Source organism: Pseudoliparis swirei, chromosome 11 (assembly GCF_029220125.1).
Source record: "Pseudoliparis swirei isolate HS2019 ecotype Mariana Trench chromosome 11, NWPU_hadal_v1, whole genome shotgun sequence".
In the NCBI taxonomy this organism is placed as follows: Eukaryota; Metazoa; Chordata; class Actinopteri; order Perciformes; family Liparidae; genus Pseudoliparis; species Pseudoliparis swirei.
Genome location: NC_079398.1, coordinates 15,239,300 through 15,255,032, shown reverse-complemented (window position 1 = coordinate 15,255,032; position 15,733 = coordinate 15,239,300). Strand labels below are relative to the sequence as shown.

The 15,733-nt window shown below is 52.2% G+C and overlaps 1 protein-coding gene and 1 non-coding gene across 3 annotated transcripts; both read right to left on the bottom strand.

Annotated features, from left to right (window-relative positions):
- Nucleotides 1-80: 80 nt before the first annotated feature.
- Nucleotides 81-15,106, bottom strand: arid4a (AT rich interactive domain 4A (RBP1-like)). 2 transcript variants are annotated; one of them, XM_056426667.1, is made up of 26 exons: nucleotides 14,935-15,106; nucleotides 14,320-14,615; nucleotides 14,149-14,201; nucleotides 13,632-13,742; nucleotides 12,161-12,226; nucleotides 12,000-12,090; nucleotides 11,110-11,189; nucleotides 10,920-11,017; nucleotides 10,139-10,271; nucleotides 9,987-10,066; nucleotides 9,742-9,818; nucleotides 9,424-9,587; nucleotides 9,270-9,345; nucleotides 9,067-9,161; nucleotides 8,880-8,977; nucleotides 8,541-8,784; nucleotides 6,447-6,724; nucleotides 5,150-5,311; nucleotides 4,936-5,011; nucleotides 3,803-4,007; nucleotides 3,670-3,732; nucleotides 2,046-3,587; nucleotides 1,570-1,674; nucleotides 1,327-1,449; nucleotides 842-988; nucleotides 81-770 (listed from the first exon to the last, which is right to left on the bottom strand). In XM_056426667.1, exons 3-26 carry the CDS (start codon nucleotides 14,152-14,154, stop codon nucleotides 673-675), a joined length of 4,218 nt encoding a protein of 1,405 aa, XP_056282642.1. In that variant the 5' UTR covers nucleotides 14,155-14,201; nucleotides 14,320-14,615; nucleotides 14,935-15,106; the 3' UTR covers nucleotides 81-672. The 2 variants fall into 2 exon arrangements, with proteins under 2 accessions (XP_056282642.1, XP_056282641.1); XM_056426666.1 differs by lacking the exon at nucleotides 14,320-14,615.
- On the bottom strand, nucleotides 11,848-11,923 carry LOC130202065 (small nucleolar RNA SNORD53/SNORD92). The gene has a single exon (XR_008833291.1). It is a non-coding gene; the product is annotated as a small nucleolar RNA SNORD53/SNORD92 (small nucleolar RNA).
- Nucleotides 15,107-15,733: the final 627 nt, after the last annotated feature.

Sequence of the window (15,733 nt, the reverse complement as noted above, 5' to 3'; positions counted from 1 at the left end):
TGGGGAAACCGCCGAACCCGGATCAGGGGGCACCGTCTGAGCGGGAACAGGACTGGAGGAAAGCCATCACGCCACATCAGCACCAGAGAGTTGTGTTTATTTACAGCACATACAAAACAGTTCATTATACAACGTACAAACAGGCTGCTCTTAAAAATATTAGAAATTCTTTACAGGATTTAAAACCGGTCCTCGAACACACCGCCGGGTTTCATTCTGGACTCCAAGCTGGTATTTACAAAACACGGGGGTCCCTGAAGCAGCCGCCTGAGGCACCACGGGAGTACAAGTTAAACTTTATAAACAATCCATTTTAATGAGGGACTAATGATTTAAATCTTATAAAGATTTAACCAGAACATCAGAAGGCAAATTAGAAAAGACTAAATGAACACTTTATTTCTATTGGATTCTTTTCTTCCATTTGAAGCAAAAACAGATGACATAAGAAATTTTTGCTCCACTGACAGAAACTTTCCATCATTTACCAAAACAAAAGCTCTGAGTTTAAGCACCGGACCCCAAACCTAACTTTATTTAGAAATTAGGAGCAGCTCAAGATGCAGGAAGTGTCCTACGGTGGCTCAACAGGAGGGCGGGGCCCCTCTGACCTGCTGGAGGCTGTGGTGGAAAGGGGCGGGGCTTGGTGGGCAGGGCTTGCTGAGCGTGTCATCACCTGCACTCCACAGCGACGGTGTTCTGGGCGGGCGAGGACGGACTCATGGCCGCGTCCGACGAGCCGGATGACGTGGACGCCGTGGTGTTGGACACTGAGGGATAAATCAGACATTAGCAGAAGCGCAGCAGGCTCACGTCTCCCAGCATGCCGAGCGCCTCCTACCTTCTCTCTCCTTTTTCTTGAGTCTCTTCCTCCGTCGGTCGATGGACGCCACCTCAGACTTCAGGGACATGTAGTACTTCCTGATGTCCTGAAGCTTCTCCTGCAGGAAGGAGATCCTCTCGGCGCTGGACATGCTGTCCAGCTCGTCTGGAGGGACAAGGACACGAGTGTCAGGACACGGAGGACAAGCAAGACAATGACACAAATGTAAGGACACGGGGGTCAAGGACACGAGTGGGAGGACAAGCAAGACAATGACACAAATGTAAGGACACGGGGGTCAAGGACACGAGTGTCAGGACACGGAGGACAAGCAAGACAATGACACAAATGTAAGGACACGGGGGTCAAGGACACGAGTGTCAGGACACGGAGGACAAGCAAGACAATGACACAAATGTAAGGACACGGGGGTCAAGGACACAAGTATCAGGACACGGAGAGGCGGGAAGAGGACAAGTAGGACAAGGACATAGAGACGTCACCGAGCTGGAAGGTCCACTTGTACGTCCTCTGAGGGGAGAAGCTGTGTTTGTCTTTACGAGGAGACGAAGGAGACGAAGCACAGCGAGACGGACGAGACTGGTCCTCACTGTCACTGCTGTGACCTGGGGGGGAGGAGACAAGGGAGGAGAGGAGGCAGGGGAGGAGAGGAGACAAAAGGAGGACAGAGGGGGCAGATGAGACTCTGCTGTAGCTGTGAGACATGAGGACAGGAGGCGTCTCACCTGCTCCGTCCTTGTCCTCCTTCCCAGGCGTGCTGAGTCTCTTCTGGCTGCGTTTGTGCTTCTTGGCCGTCGGGCTGGAGGAACCGGCCGACAGCCGCTTCTGACCTGGGGTCAAAGGTCACAGGTTACTCCACCACAACCAATCAGAAGGGAGGACAGAGCAGTCTCCTTCATCACAGGGACAGACAACGTCCTTGTAGAGGCCACGTCATTATGCATAAAGGTCAGGACATAGGACTTAAGGACATAGGAAGTCAGGACATAGGAGGTCAGGACATCGGACTTAAGGACATAGGAAGTCAGGACATTTGGCATAAGGACATATGACTTAAGGACATAGGAGGTCAGGACATATGACATAAGGACATGGGAGGTCAGGACATATGACATAAGGACATGGGCGGTCAGGACATAGGAGATCAGGACATAGGACTTAAGAGGTCAGGACATACCGACAGTGTTCACACAGGTCTCACCTCTGTCCTTGGTCTCCTGCAGAGACAGCAGGGAGTTGGAGGAGGCGCTGGAGTCTCCCTCCTGCTCTCCCCTCACCGCTCCTCTCTCCTCCTCGCCGGCGCTCCTGGGTGGGAGGAGCTCTTCGGGGCAGGAGGCGGAGCCGGGAGTGGTGGCCGGCAGGAAGGGCCTGAGCTGAGGCGGGGGCAGGAGGGAGGAGGGCTTGGGGCTGTGGAGGAGGTTGGGAAGCGGGAGGAGTTGCTGCTCCATCATCATCAGGAGGAGGTGCTCCGGGGCCATGGCCTTCTCCTTCTCATCCGGGTCGTCCAAGTCCACCTCGTGGCAGACCAGCGCCTCAGGGCCGATCTGCGTCTCGAGCTCCTCGGTGCCCGGGGCCTCCGGGGCGGGGGGAGGCGTCCCAACATGCACCTCCTCTGAGCGGTCCTCATCGTTCAGCGCTCCCTTGCTCCTCCTCTCTGAATCCGCCCTGCCTAGAGGGGAGGAAAATCCTTTGGGTGAAGCTCCGGAAGCCATCTTGGATTGGGCAAGGAGTGTTTTGGGGGAGGGGGTCTCCTCCTGCCTCCTTTCAGGGCGGAGCTTCTTGTCTGCCGCTCCGTGCTCCGTTGCTTTACGTTTCAATGTGGAGCTGCTCCTCTCCTCCTCCTCCTCCTCCTCCTCTGTGGCGGAGTCGGTGTCGGAGTCTGCGGTGAGAGACTCAGGGGGGAGGCGCTGGGTGGGGAGGCAATGGAGAACCACCATGGGCTCGTCCTGTCTCTTCAGGATGCTGCTAGGAGGAGACGCCATGTGGGCGGGGCTAGTGGTGAAGAGGAGGATTCTGGGAGTTGTTTCAGTGCCTGTCTCCCTGAGGAGGGTCCTGCGACCTTTGACCCTGGGGGAGGACAGAGGCGTGGACCTGCAGTCCTGTTCCTCTGCAGAGGCGGGTTGAGGAGAGGACACATGCTCCTGAGGAGGCATCCCGGTGGGACACTGCAATGGCGTCCCGGTGGCGTGCGGCGCGGACGTCTCGGTGGCGCCCGGCGGAGACGTCTCTGTGGCGCCCGGCGGAGACGTCTCGGTGGCGCCCGGCGGAGACGTCTCTGTGGCGCCCGGCGGAGACGTCTCGGTGGCGCCCGGCGGAGACGTCTCTGTGGCGCCCGGCGGAGACGTCTCGGTGGCGCCCGGCGGAGACGTCTCTGTGGCGCCCGGCGGAGACGTCTCCTGTCCAGGAAACAAGTTGTCTGTCTCTTGGACAGACGCCCTCTCTTTCTCCAGGTGAACCAGCAACATGGCTGCTTCTACAGTTGGCTCCTCCCCTTTCTTTGTCTCCACCCTCTCAGATTGGAGTGGTCCCTCACACCTCTCCTGAGGCATGCTGGGACATTGCAGTACTGTGGCCACAGGCATCCGGTGAGCAGCTGGAACGGTGATGATGTCGTGAGCGACCTCACTGGTCTCCCCCTCCTCTTCCTGAGAGGGCGGGCCTTCAGTCCTCCCTCGCCAAGGCGACGGCTTTTTGTCAGGTGGGTCTTCTGATTCGCTGTCCTCTGACGAGTTCCCAGAATCCTCTGCAGGGAGACAGAGCAGCAGATTGGTTACTTGCCGCTTCCTGAAATCGGATCACTGGCAGGAAACAGGAAGTGATCTCACCGTTCGACGCTCTGTCGGAGTCGTACAAACCCGACATCCTCCTGGTCCTCCTGCGGGGAGTGTCTGCAGAGAGGAGGACACGTTAGAGACAGCCAGGCAGAGAGACAGGCAGAGGGACAGACGGGTCTCTCACTGTCTCCGTTGGCCATGTTGGACGGCGTCTCCGTCTTGCTGCTCCTGCCGTTGCTCCGCCCCTCGGTGCTTGGTGTCATGGAGACGCTGCGTCCCGCCGAGCCGGTGGGCGGAGTCCTGGTCTGAGGACGACCTCGCTTCGCTCCCGGAGGCTTGGACGCCGCTGACGGCGGCCTGTCACCGTCTCGCTCTGGCTCGTCTTTGTTCTGTTGAGACAGACGGGTCAGACGGACAGCAACAACAACAGCAGAAACAACTAGAACGGGCACTCGGTAGAGCGCATACCTTCGCCGCAGCATGAGAGAGTGGGGAGCTTGATGTCATGTGAACATGTTGGCATTAGTTGCATGCCAAATGGGTAGAAATTGACCATGCTATGGTAAAAAGAAGAATGACCTTTTCATGACCTTGACCCCGATCAATCCCAAATTCTAATCAAATGGTCCCCGGATAATAACCAATCATTCCACCAAATTTCATGCGATTCGGTTTAATACTTTTTGAGTTATGCAAATAACACACACACACACAAATAAATAAATAAATACACAGCGATCAAAACATAACCTTCCGCAGAATGCGAAGGTAACAACAACAACCTGCACTCAGCTAACAGATACACTAAACAACTAGAACGGGCACTCAGTAGAGCGCATACCTTCGCATATCACAAGATTGGGCATTGAATTATGAACATTTTGGCATTAGTTGCATGCCAATTGGACAAAAATGTATCGTGCTATGGTTAAAAAAAAGAGTTTGACCTTTCCATGACCTTGACCTTTGACCCGATTGATCCCAAAATCTAATCAAATGGTCCCCGGATAATAACCAATCATCCCACCAAATTTCATGCGATTCAAGAACATTTTGACCTGTTCATGACCTTTGACCTTGACCTTTGACCCGATCGATCCCAAAATCTAGTCAACTGGTCCCCGGATAATAAACAATCATCCCACCAAATTTCATGCGATTCGGTTCAATACTTTGAGTTTTGCGAATAACACGCATACAAATAAATAAATAAATGGCGATCAAAACATAACCTTCCGGCATTTTCAATGCGAAGGTAATGATGTCAGATGTCACTTCCTGTTTCCTGGTCAACAGGAAGTGACGTCATCAGCTCACCTTCTTCCTCCGTCTCTTCTTGGTTCCCTTCTCCACGGGCCAGATGAGCCGGTCAGCCTTCACCCACTCGTCGTACCTGAGAAGCAGACACACCTTTAAACACCGGGTTCTGAAACCTGACTTATGGATCCACTCGGTCAGAACCATGTCACACAGCGCTGTCTCCACCTGTGAAGGGGCGGGGCTTTGACAACAATGAAGCAGGAAGTCTCACCTGACGTTCCAGCCGTAGTAGTGGACCAGGTAGAACTGTTCTCCGTTGTCCACGTCCGTCTTCTTGATGTGAGCCTCGTAGATCTTCTGAGTCTTCCCTCTGCCGTACTTCACCCGCACCTTCGTCCCCGTCACAGAGTCGCCATCCTCCTCCTCCTCACAGCTGACACACACACATACACTTTCATTTCTGACACTGGGACGTTTTCTGAACGCCAGACGTCTGATGCTAACGTTAGCATAGCTTGTTTCTCTGATAGCTTACGATCCAGACGTCTGATGCTCAGTGACGTGCGGTGAGGTTCATGGTTGGTGAGGCACCGACTCCTTTGGTGTCAGATTTACAAATATATGAACCCAAAAGCTTATTCAATTGGCTACTGGTTATTTCATGTCTCATCAGAATTCTTCACACAACACACACGCACACGGTACATATTACAGATACGTAAAGGTAAGAACAAGTTTGAGGCAAACCTTTTAGCTCCTTTAGCGTTGGTCTACCTGTGTTAATCACATCCAGTTTTGACGAAGTCCAGTTTTGAGACATTTTTAAGCTTAGATATATAATCCTCTTCCATGTTGGCAGTCTGACGTAGCGAAATACAAAAACAAACGGACTTGACTCGCCTGGCGCCTCAGCGTCGAAGAAGCAGCAACAAGTACCCGTTGGCTCACTAGCGCCCCCTGCAGGGCGGCAGAGTATTATCTGCCTCACCCTGTGCCTTTTCACTGCGGTTTTATTTCCCATCAGCAAAACTAAATATGTCACTTACAAACATTAAACTGTAATGGTTAAAGACCTTAGCCAGACTATGGATTATCAGGGCAAATAAACATATCTGCAAACATATTGGCGAAATGCAGAGATACGGCAACCCGCACGGGCCAATTGCATCAACCCAGCTTGTGATGGATTGCGCAATCAGAGGTGAGGCTCGACTTGTCGCCTCAACTCTCGATTCATCCTGTATTTGAACAGGAAATAGGCAAATTCAGCGATTTTGACGATAAAAATGTTCGAAATTAGTCATACATGAAGATCGGTGGACAAATATTAATATAAATTTGATGTTATCATTATTTATTTTTTTACTTGTTATGATGACAGCCTCACCTGCCTCCCCTGACCGCACGTCCCTGCTGTTGCTAACGTTAGCATAGCTTGTTTCTCTGATAGCATCAGACGTCTGGATCTTAAGCTAACGTTTTTAAAAACATAAACGCTATAACCTGAAGCCTCAATAACAGAATTCAGACACAACTTGAAGAAAATGTACTTTGAATTTCAGGCTCACCCATCTCTCTTCCTCTCCAGACCCTCCTCTTCTTCTTCTTCCTCCTCTTCCTCTTCTTCATCCTCCTCCTCCTCATCTTCTTCATCTTCTTCCTCCTCGTCGTTGTCCTCATCATCCTCAGAGCCTTTGTCTGAGTCGTCCATTCTTCGGTTGCTGCTTCTCCTCACCTCCCTCTTCTCACTGTTATCATCTTCTCCTCCTCCTCTTCCTCCCTTCTCAAGTCCAAAGGGAGACTCTCTCTCTGCCTTCAGCTGCCTTCCCACACACCTCCTCCTCCCCTACAACACAGACGGAGAGAGACATTCAGTCCTAATGAGGCCAGAGGACATGCATGTCAAGCTTTGATTACTTTCTACTTTATAAACTCTCTGGACTGGCAGTAAGCCACCATGTCTCCATGGTTACACCATGGCTGTGTCTACTACCGGACACTTGAGCACTTCGAGCACTGACTTTCAGCGGCAGCTCCGCGGAGATTGTGCGCTCTTTGTCACTTTTCCATCGATCAACAACAGCAGTGGAGCATACGGGGGACGCGAAAACATCGAGGAAACGGAGCGGAATTGGAACAGACTGATAAGATGGATGATTTAGGCAAGGATCAGATTTCAACGGGACATGGACTCTTTCTCGTTCCTGCTCACGAACCTGGAACATCAATCCAGTTCCAGGCGCCAGCGAGTTTATGGAAGTAGCAATGAGCCTCATACAACAGCTACGGACACCATCGTCCCCACGGTAAAACACCTACTGCTGCCTATAGAGACAGAGTGGAATCACAGATGAATGGTGTGTGCAGCGCCTAGCGGACGACCTGAACTCATTTTATGCACGGTTTGAGGCTAGCAACAACAGCGCTAGCTCTCGCGGCTAACAACACGTTAGCGCAGCCGAGGTGAGTGTTCACCACAATATTCAACCTCTCCTGGCTGAGTCCGTGGTCCGGATGATGCTGTCTCCCAGGTACAGCCAGAGGAGGCCACAGGTGGTCAGGGGGCAGACCACCTCCAAATCCCTCACCCTGAACACAGGATCCCCGGTTCAGCTCAACACCATCATCAAGTTTGCGGATGACACAGTGGTGGTGGGCCTGATCTCCCAACGACGAGAAGGCCTACCTGGAGGAAGTTGCTGATCTGTCACTCTGGTGGGACAACAGCCTCATCATGAATGTCACCAAAACTAAGGAGCTGATTGTGGACTTTAGGAAGGTACAACAGAGACGTACTCACCACTGGGGATACTACTGTGGAGGGTGAGCGGGTATAAATACCTGGACCACCTCAGGCAGCTGACCTGACAGGAAGCATCACAGCCTGGTTGAAGGATCCTCACCACCCCAACAACAGACTGTTTCTCAGGCCATCAGGATTGTGAAGGCACACACACACACACACACACTTACTGTAGTAAATAGTGTACTTGTTGCCCTTGCACATTCCTGCTGAGCATGAATCTTAGGGCGCCACACTGACAAAACCAGCAGAATTCAGTGCACTGAAAGTACCCGGATGGCGCACTGCAAACGGGCAAAACATGCAGTGTAAAACGATGGACACTACTCGCCCTAAACGGGCGCCATCTTGGCTACGTAGCGGAAGAGGAGGAGCCCTTTCGCCAGCGTTTCATTTTATTTCTAAAACAATGGCGGACGAGATGGCGACGGTAGCACAAGCGGTAGACCACGGAGGCTCCTGCCGCGATTGTGGAGGTATCGCAGTTTCCACATGGGGTGGAGAAAGGGGTAAACAAGGGACAACAAGAGGGCAAGAAGTGCATTCATTTTGTCAGATTAAGTTTCGCGGGTATCGCAAGCAGATTTGCGTACGTCAATCCCGGCTTAATTTCGCGGGTGCCGTGAACAGATTTGCGTCCGTCACTTCCGCCAAGTGGTTAACGTAAGTGTTCCATTTAATACAGCACTCATCAGCGACGGAGTGCACTACAGATGTCAGTGCACTGTATTGCAGTGTACTTCGTAAAGTGTCCGGTCGTAGACACAGCCCTAGTGTCATCACCTTTAGACAGACAGAGTTACACCTATAGTCTCATCACCTGTAGACACCAGAGTTAATAGTATAGATGAAGTCTCACCCTCGAGGATGATTGTCTGGCCTTCATCACCACCACCTCCTCCTCCTCACTCTCTGACTCCGCCTCCTCCACCTTCTCTTTGGCAGGCTCCACCTCCTCCTCTGCTGGCGTGGAGGGCATGTTAAGCTCCGCCCCCGTCTGCTTCTGATTCGTGGGTGCGGTGGGAGGAAGAGGGTTGTTGTGATGGATGGTCCTGAAGGTGATGGAGGCGGAGCGGCAGTACTCCTCAAAACCATAGAGGTACCTGATGACACACAGGACATCATTCACCCACTCACAGCCTGATGGGAGGCGCAGTCGGGGAGGAACGGGTGGAGATGTGGTTCAGGGTTCACTTACTTCCTGTAGGCCGTCTTGACGTTGTAGGACGCAGCAGAGTTCAGGATCGGGATCCCCAAGTCCATGTAGACCTGCTTCCATACAGTCCCAGACTCAATCTGAAACAAACAACACTGTTACAGAGAGAGAAACAGAGAGAGAGAGAGAGAGAGACAGAGACAGAGAGAGACAGGCAGACAGGCCTCACCTTGTGGCAGCCTCCCAGCTGGTAGACCAGTCTGAAGAGCTTGAAGAGGTTCAGGTCTTTGTAGCCCAACACTGGAGGCTTGTTGATGGGAGTCCCTGAAGGACAGACAGACAGTTAGAGCTGCATGAACCAGGTCTCCGGACTGGTTCTTGGACCAGCATGAACCAGTTCTCTGGACCGGTTGAACCCTCTGGGGGTCTCACCTCGGTCCTCCATGAACTTATACAGCTGCTGCAGGAAGCTGTCTCTCTCCTCTGGATCAGGCTCCTCCTCCTCTGGCTGCAGAGAGACAGACAGGTCAACACCTGGTCGACAGACAGGTCTTCATCTAGTCAACAGCAAGGTCTACAGACTGACCTCCTCCATGCGTTTCTTCTTCTTCTTCTTCTCGTCTTCATCGCTCTCCTTCTCTACCTCTTCCTCATCGTCGCTGGAGGACGAGTCCAGGATCTGACTCATGTCCATCTTCCACATATCAGGGACCTCCCGGGTCTTCAGGAACACCTGGCCCGCTTCAAAACCTGGACCAGGAGGGGAGGAGGTGCAGAGGAGGAGAGGAAGAGGAACAGCAGGGGGAGAGGCGAGAGGAAGAGAGGAGAAGCAATAAAGACAGTTATAACATGTTTTAGGAGAAAGGAGTGACAGCAGTGAATTCTGGGAGATGTAGTCCCTAACCTCTCCTGCCAGAGAACTCAGACCTGGTGGCGCTGATGGAGCTGAAGGTGTGGATGTGCCTCCTCGCCACCGTGTAGCTGCAGGACGACAGGAGGCGGTGAGACAGGACGAGGAGAAGAGATAGGAAGAGAGACAGGAGGAGGAGGAGATACAGACAGGAGGAGAGACAGGAAGAGAGACATGAGGAGAGACAGACAGGAGGAGGGTTGAGACAGGAGGAGGAGAGACAGGAGGAGATGACTCACAACTTGGAGTCGCTCAGCGAGCGGACCAGACATTGATCCTTCTTCACCACCAACTCATCAGAACAGCTGGGAGACACCACCTGGGGACAGAGGTCACTGAGGGGTGTGTGTGTGTGTGTGTGTGTGTATGTGTATGTGTATGTGTGTCCTACCAGGCCCAGGTACCACTGGCTCGTCTCCTCTTCACTCTCCACGCTGCAGATCTTCCCTAACAGCTCGTCGTTGAGTCTCCTCCGGTCGTCATGTTCGTCCTCACTGGAGGACGACTGGTGCTCCTCATCGGGCCTGAGGCAGGAGGACAGACTTCATCATCATGACATGGGGTCCCCAAACTTTTTCCTGAGAGGGCCACATAACATTTCCCTTGTCTGCTGGAGGGCCAGCCGGGGGGGGGGGTGCTAGTGAGAGTGTGCTCACCTGTGTGCGCGCATCACGGCTGAGCGATGCGCGCGCAGACAGCATTTAACGGAGCGGAGCAGCGCGTGCGCTCTGATCGCTCTCTTAATGAAGTATCGATACTAAAAATATGCTAAATCACATCGTTTTTAACGTACGGGTACTTTGTTAGTATCGATACACCGTGCAGCGTGACAGCAGCAGATGGAGCGGACTAACATTCAAGCTAACCTAACTTCCCAAACGCTGTGGACATCTGAACGCTGATTGGCCGAGACGCGACACGTCCATCAAAGATGTTTTGTTGCGAAGAGCACCACTTCACATTTTTCTCCGCGTCTCACTGCAATCTCAACGGCAGCGGGCCAGGTGAAAAAAATAATAAATCGCAACGCGTCTCTGGTATTGTTCAGGGGGCCGGTCCAAATGTGGAGGCGGGCCGAATCCGGCCCGCGGGCCGTAGTTTGGGGACCACTGATCATGACTGACGGTGAAAACAGACCATGTGGTCATGTTACTGGTCATGTGATCACTCACACAGCCTGAGACGAGCGTCTTCCTCCGCGGTTAGATTTCTTGCTGATGACCGGCGTGCCGAAATGTTCGGGGTTGGTGAGCGGCAGCTGGTCCAAGGTCTGAGGAGACGAGGAAACGACTTCAGAGGAGGAGACAATGTCTGACTGTCTGTCCTCCTGTCTCTCTGTCCTCCTGTCTGTCTGTGACTTACCTCACTCTCTGCAAAATGTCTCTCTCCCTTCAGACACAAAGACGTCCGACGAAGAGTTTTCTCATCTCCATCATCAAACACTGAAACACACACACACACACACACACACACACACACACAGTTTGTCTTCTGGGCACAGACTCATGAAAGACAGACATGTGTCCTCTTGAAACATAGCGAGGTTAAATCTGCAGGGCTCTCAAGTGTCACGCATTGAGCGTGACAGTCACGCATTTCGGTCTTAAGTCACGCACTCCCGCCACACATCGTATTTCTCACGCTGAAAAAAACTCTCGGCTATTTAATCTTTTAATGTGCCGCAGCGCAAACATGAGCCGCGCTGCCCTCACCGTGGAGGAATCAAGCGCTCCCCTGGAGTTCTGCTGTGAGGAGCCACTTATCAGCCAATCAAAAAAAAGAAATGGGCTACACAATAGCCAATCAAAAAAAACACCATATCTGTTGTATCTGGGTAAGATTTAATCCAGCAACCAATGAAAATAAAGCATCCTGGAATTGCGCGCGACTGACTGATATCCAACATTTTCGTTCTGCGGGGGGGGAGGGTGCTGCTGCTGATGAAAATGTCACTCTTGCCTGTCTTCAAAACTTGAGAGCCCTGAATCTGGTTTCCTAGCTGCTGAGCTAGTGTTGGTAGCATTGTACTGATGAACTATTAGAGTTACATGGACGGCTCTGTTAGCATGTTTAGCCTCATTAGCTCGTGCAGCTCTTGGATTGGTCAGACAGCCAAGAGACGTTGTGACATCACAGGACTTCAGCTTGTTGAGGAACCTTAGCATCATCACTCCTCTGACCTGAGGAAAGGGATGTCATGTGACCCATGTCCTTCACCTAAAGGTCCCTAAGCCGACCAATCAGAGACTCACCCACAGTGTAGAGGCTGGCGTCCGTCAGCTTGCTGATGACGGCCTCGCTGGACAAGCCCTCGTTGGTCTTCACCTCCACCGTGGAGCCCACCTGAGGACAGAGACATCGTCACAACAGCCCTTCACCGATTGGCCGGCCGGAGACATTCGTCACGTCTCACCCTCAGAGCTCCTTTGACCTGGTCGTCCTGCACCACCTGAGACGTGCTGTCCCCCTTCAGGTTCACCTGGAGACAGACGGGAGAGAGTGAGGACATGTTGGCCATGCAGATGAAGCCTGAAGTGTGATATATATATATATATATATATCAGGCATGAAAATGGGTCGAGGGTGAAAAAGGTGAGATGGATATTACCCCTCTAGGGGGTAAAGAAAAGAGGAAACATTTAAATATTCCATATTTTAAAGCATCAATCTGATGCATTTTGAGATTCTTCTTTTGCCAACCTGGGGAGAGCTGGAGAAACTTAACTTCAGCCATGAGTCAAAAATGATTATGGCCTCCTTATGGACGGGTGGGGGGTGCTGCTGGTGACTTTTTTTGTCACCACATGCACATTGTATGAACTACGGTCATTTTATTGTTCTGACCACAAATCTACATAAAAATAAACATTTTAAGAACAATAGGTCCTCCATTTTGACACCAAGTCAGTGATCGGGCCCTATAATAAGAGTAATAAATATAAATTGTCATTATATATATGATATGGTCATTCATGAACCAACTTCCTTTTTGTTGGGCCTGAACAAGTCTTCAAGTCTTGTGAGCTCTGCTGAGCCTTGACTCTGTTCCTTGACTCTGTTCCTTGACTCTGTTCCTTGACTCTGTTCCTTGACTCTGTTCCTTGACTCTGTTCCTTGACTCTGTTCCTTGACTCTGTTCCTTGACTCTGTTCCTTGACTCTGTTCCTTGACTCTGTTCCTTGACTCTGTTCCTTGACTCTGTTCTGCCTCTACCTGGTTGTCACAATCTTTAGTCTGTATCTGACCAGATGATACAGAGTTCCTTCAGTATGAGCAGCTGTAGAATTACATAACTTTACAGACTGTCTGCATTGTAGACAAAGAACTTAAACATTTCACTTCTGGCATCTTTTTTTTTTTTTAAGCCGAGGCTCGAAAGCTCCGCCACTTAACGCAGCTTGCTGTGAGCGCAGTGCGTGCAGACAGCTTGACACAGAGCAGCGCGTGCGCTCTGATCCCACGCTCTTTTAATGAAGTATTGATACTAAATATATGCTAAATCATATCGTTTTTAACGTACGGATACCTTGTTAGTATCGATACACTGTGCAGCGTGACAGCAGCAGATGTAGCGGGCTGACATTCAAGCTAACCCGAACCCCCCAAACTGTCGACATCTTAACGCTGATTGGCCAAAGGCGACACGTCCCATCAAAGATGTTTTATTGCGAAGATCACCACATCACATTTTCTCCGCGTCCTACTCCAATCTCATAAACGCCAGCCGTCCAGTTGACCCCCCACCCCCCCCCCCCCACAAGAAAAGTGAGGGATTTTCATGTCTGATATATATATCTGATTGTGATGAAGCTAGTTAGCTTATTTACTGGTTACAGAAACTGAGCGACAGGAAGTATATCTGACAGCACCTGCAGGGGTCTTACCTTCACCTTCACCATGCGCTTCACATTCTTGATCTTGGCCTCACAGAAAGCTCCTCGGTATTTGGCACTGACATCGGTCCCCACGGACAGGTAGGGGGGCTCGTCTGCTGCCTGCACACACATCAGGACACGGACACACACGCATCAGGACAGACACACACACGCATCAGGAACTAGTTCAGGTCTACGTCTAGTTCCTGGACCGCAGCTCTGGGTTCTTGGTGCTCAGAGACCCGAGAGGATCCCTCTAATCCAGACTGAAGCAGACCTGGTTCACAGAGACCACCGGGTCTGGGTCCAGTCCCGGACAGAATGACAGGTTTTATTGACAGCTGCCACGTCTGTGTGGTGAAGACTAGAAAGGTCCAGAAGGTCCGGTTTCTGAGCAGAGAACCTGATCAGCATCTGAGACCTGGGCCTGGTTCTTCTTATTGTGGACTGGTCACGGGACCTGAATTAATAGAGTGAACCGGACCAAGACCGGCAAAAGACCATCAGAAACCAGGTGAGGTCTCACCTTCATCTCTCCGGCTACTTGAGGGAGTCCAGCTCAGAAGGTTCTCTGGATCTCTGAAAGACATAAACAGGACTTGAGTTTAACAACAGACCAGGACAGACCAGGTCTGTTACAACCCGCCATCAGGAAATGTAGCACCAACTCAGCTGGACACGTTTACTTCCTCTGGACCTGGTTCTAGACGTTTGAGGAGCCACAGGGACCCAGACTGGGAACAGGGACCCAGACTGAGAGGAGCCACAGGGACCCAGACTGAGAGGAGCCACAGGGACCCGGACTGGGAACATGGACCCGGACTGGGAACAGGGAACTGGACTGAGAGGAGCCACAGGGACCCGGACTGGGATCCTCTTCCCGCTCCGCTCTCTGTCACGTCGCCATCACAGCGCTGCTAGCTGCTAACTTCTCCCCCACAAACTCAACGGCTGCTAGCTACCAGCTGCTGGGGCCACAGACCCGGAACAGACCTGGAAGAGACAGGGCCGAGTCAAGAACCGAGTCCAGGTCCGAACCGAATCCAAACGGGACCGAGCGGCTCGTGTCTCCTGAGCTACACGAAGCTAACGGCGTTTAGCCCCCGAGCTAGTCGGGTCCTAGTCCCCGGACCTCCGGGACATGAGCTGCGTTTCTGGGATAGACGAAGTTCCTGCCGGACCGGACCGAGCCGGACCGGGTGACATTCGACGGACAGCCGCTCGTATTATTTATTTAATAGCAGCTCCACAAAGGCGCAGGAGGTCCACATTGCTCCACATAAAACAAGCTGCCGTTCGGCTCGCGGCTCACCGGTAACCTCCCGGTGGTCCGGGGACGTGACGCGGCGCTGTGGCCCCGGTGCTCCGGGAGTTCTGCCCGGTCCTCGCGCTGGTTCTGGTGCTCGCAGAAGGTTCTGATACTCACCTTCTCGCCGCTTCTCCTCTCGAGACACGAACAACAAGCTGTTGAGTACCGAGCTCTGTTTCCCGGCACGCGATTGGCTGCGCTGACGGCGGTGGTAGCAGCAGACCAATCTGATTGGTCAAGCGATCCCTCGATTCTGATAGGCTGGGCCTCTCTCGACGTCGCCATTAGTCGATACGAACGAGGCGCCACGAGGGAAATGACGGCATCCGCTGGACAGCCGTCCAATCGGAGGCGAGTTCAAAAGAAAAAGCGGACATAGAAGGTCGTGATTGGCTTAGCGCGTTTCGTGTCCAGAAACGACGCGTCGCTATTGGCTGAGCGGGAGTCCTCGTCGACACGGACACGACAGGAAGCCCCGCCCTAATACGTGCTGAGGCTCTGGGCACAAACTACACAAACCTCGTTCAGCCTCGATTATGAACTTGGAACAAATGTACATCATGCATTTAGAAACTAGTCCACTTCATAGTGCTCATAACACGAAGGAGAACTACTCAGCCATAGCACCGGTTAGCCTGCTTCAATGCAAACGGGTCCAACAGTAAAGTAACAGGAACGCTCTCCTGTCAGCGGACAGGTGAGCCGGAGGGGAGAGGGGCTGCTGGGCCTGCGTTACCTCTACAACTCTCCTCTGGAAACCTTAAACACAGTTTCTTTAATGAAGTCATGAACCAGTGAGCGG

Excerpts from the sequence above, each read along its gene's own strand:
- arid4a (XM_056426667.1), bottom strand. Across the intron at positions 9,162-9,269 it reads TAAGTTCATGGAGGACCGAG|GGACTCCCATCAACAAGCCT; the intron begins GTGAGACCCCCA and ends TCTGTCCTTCAG. Across the intron at positions 8,785-8,879 it reads GTCAAGACGGCCTACAGGAA|GTACCTCTATGGTTTTGAGG; the intron begins GTAAGTGAACCC and ends GTGTGTCATCAG.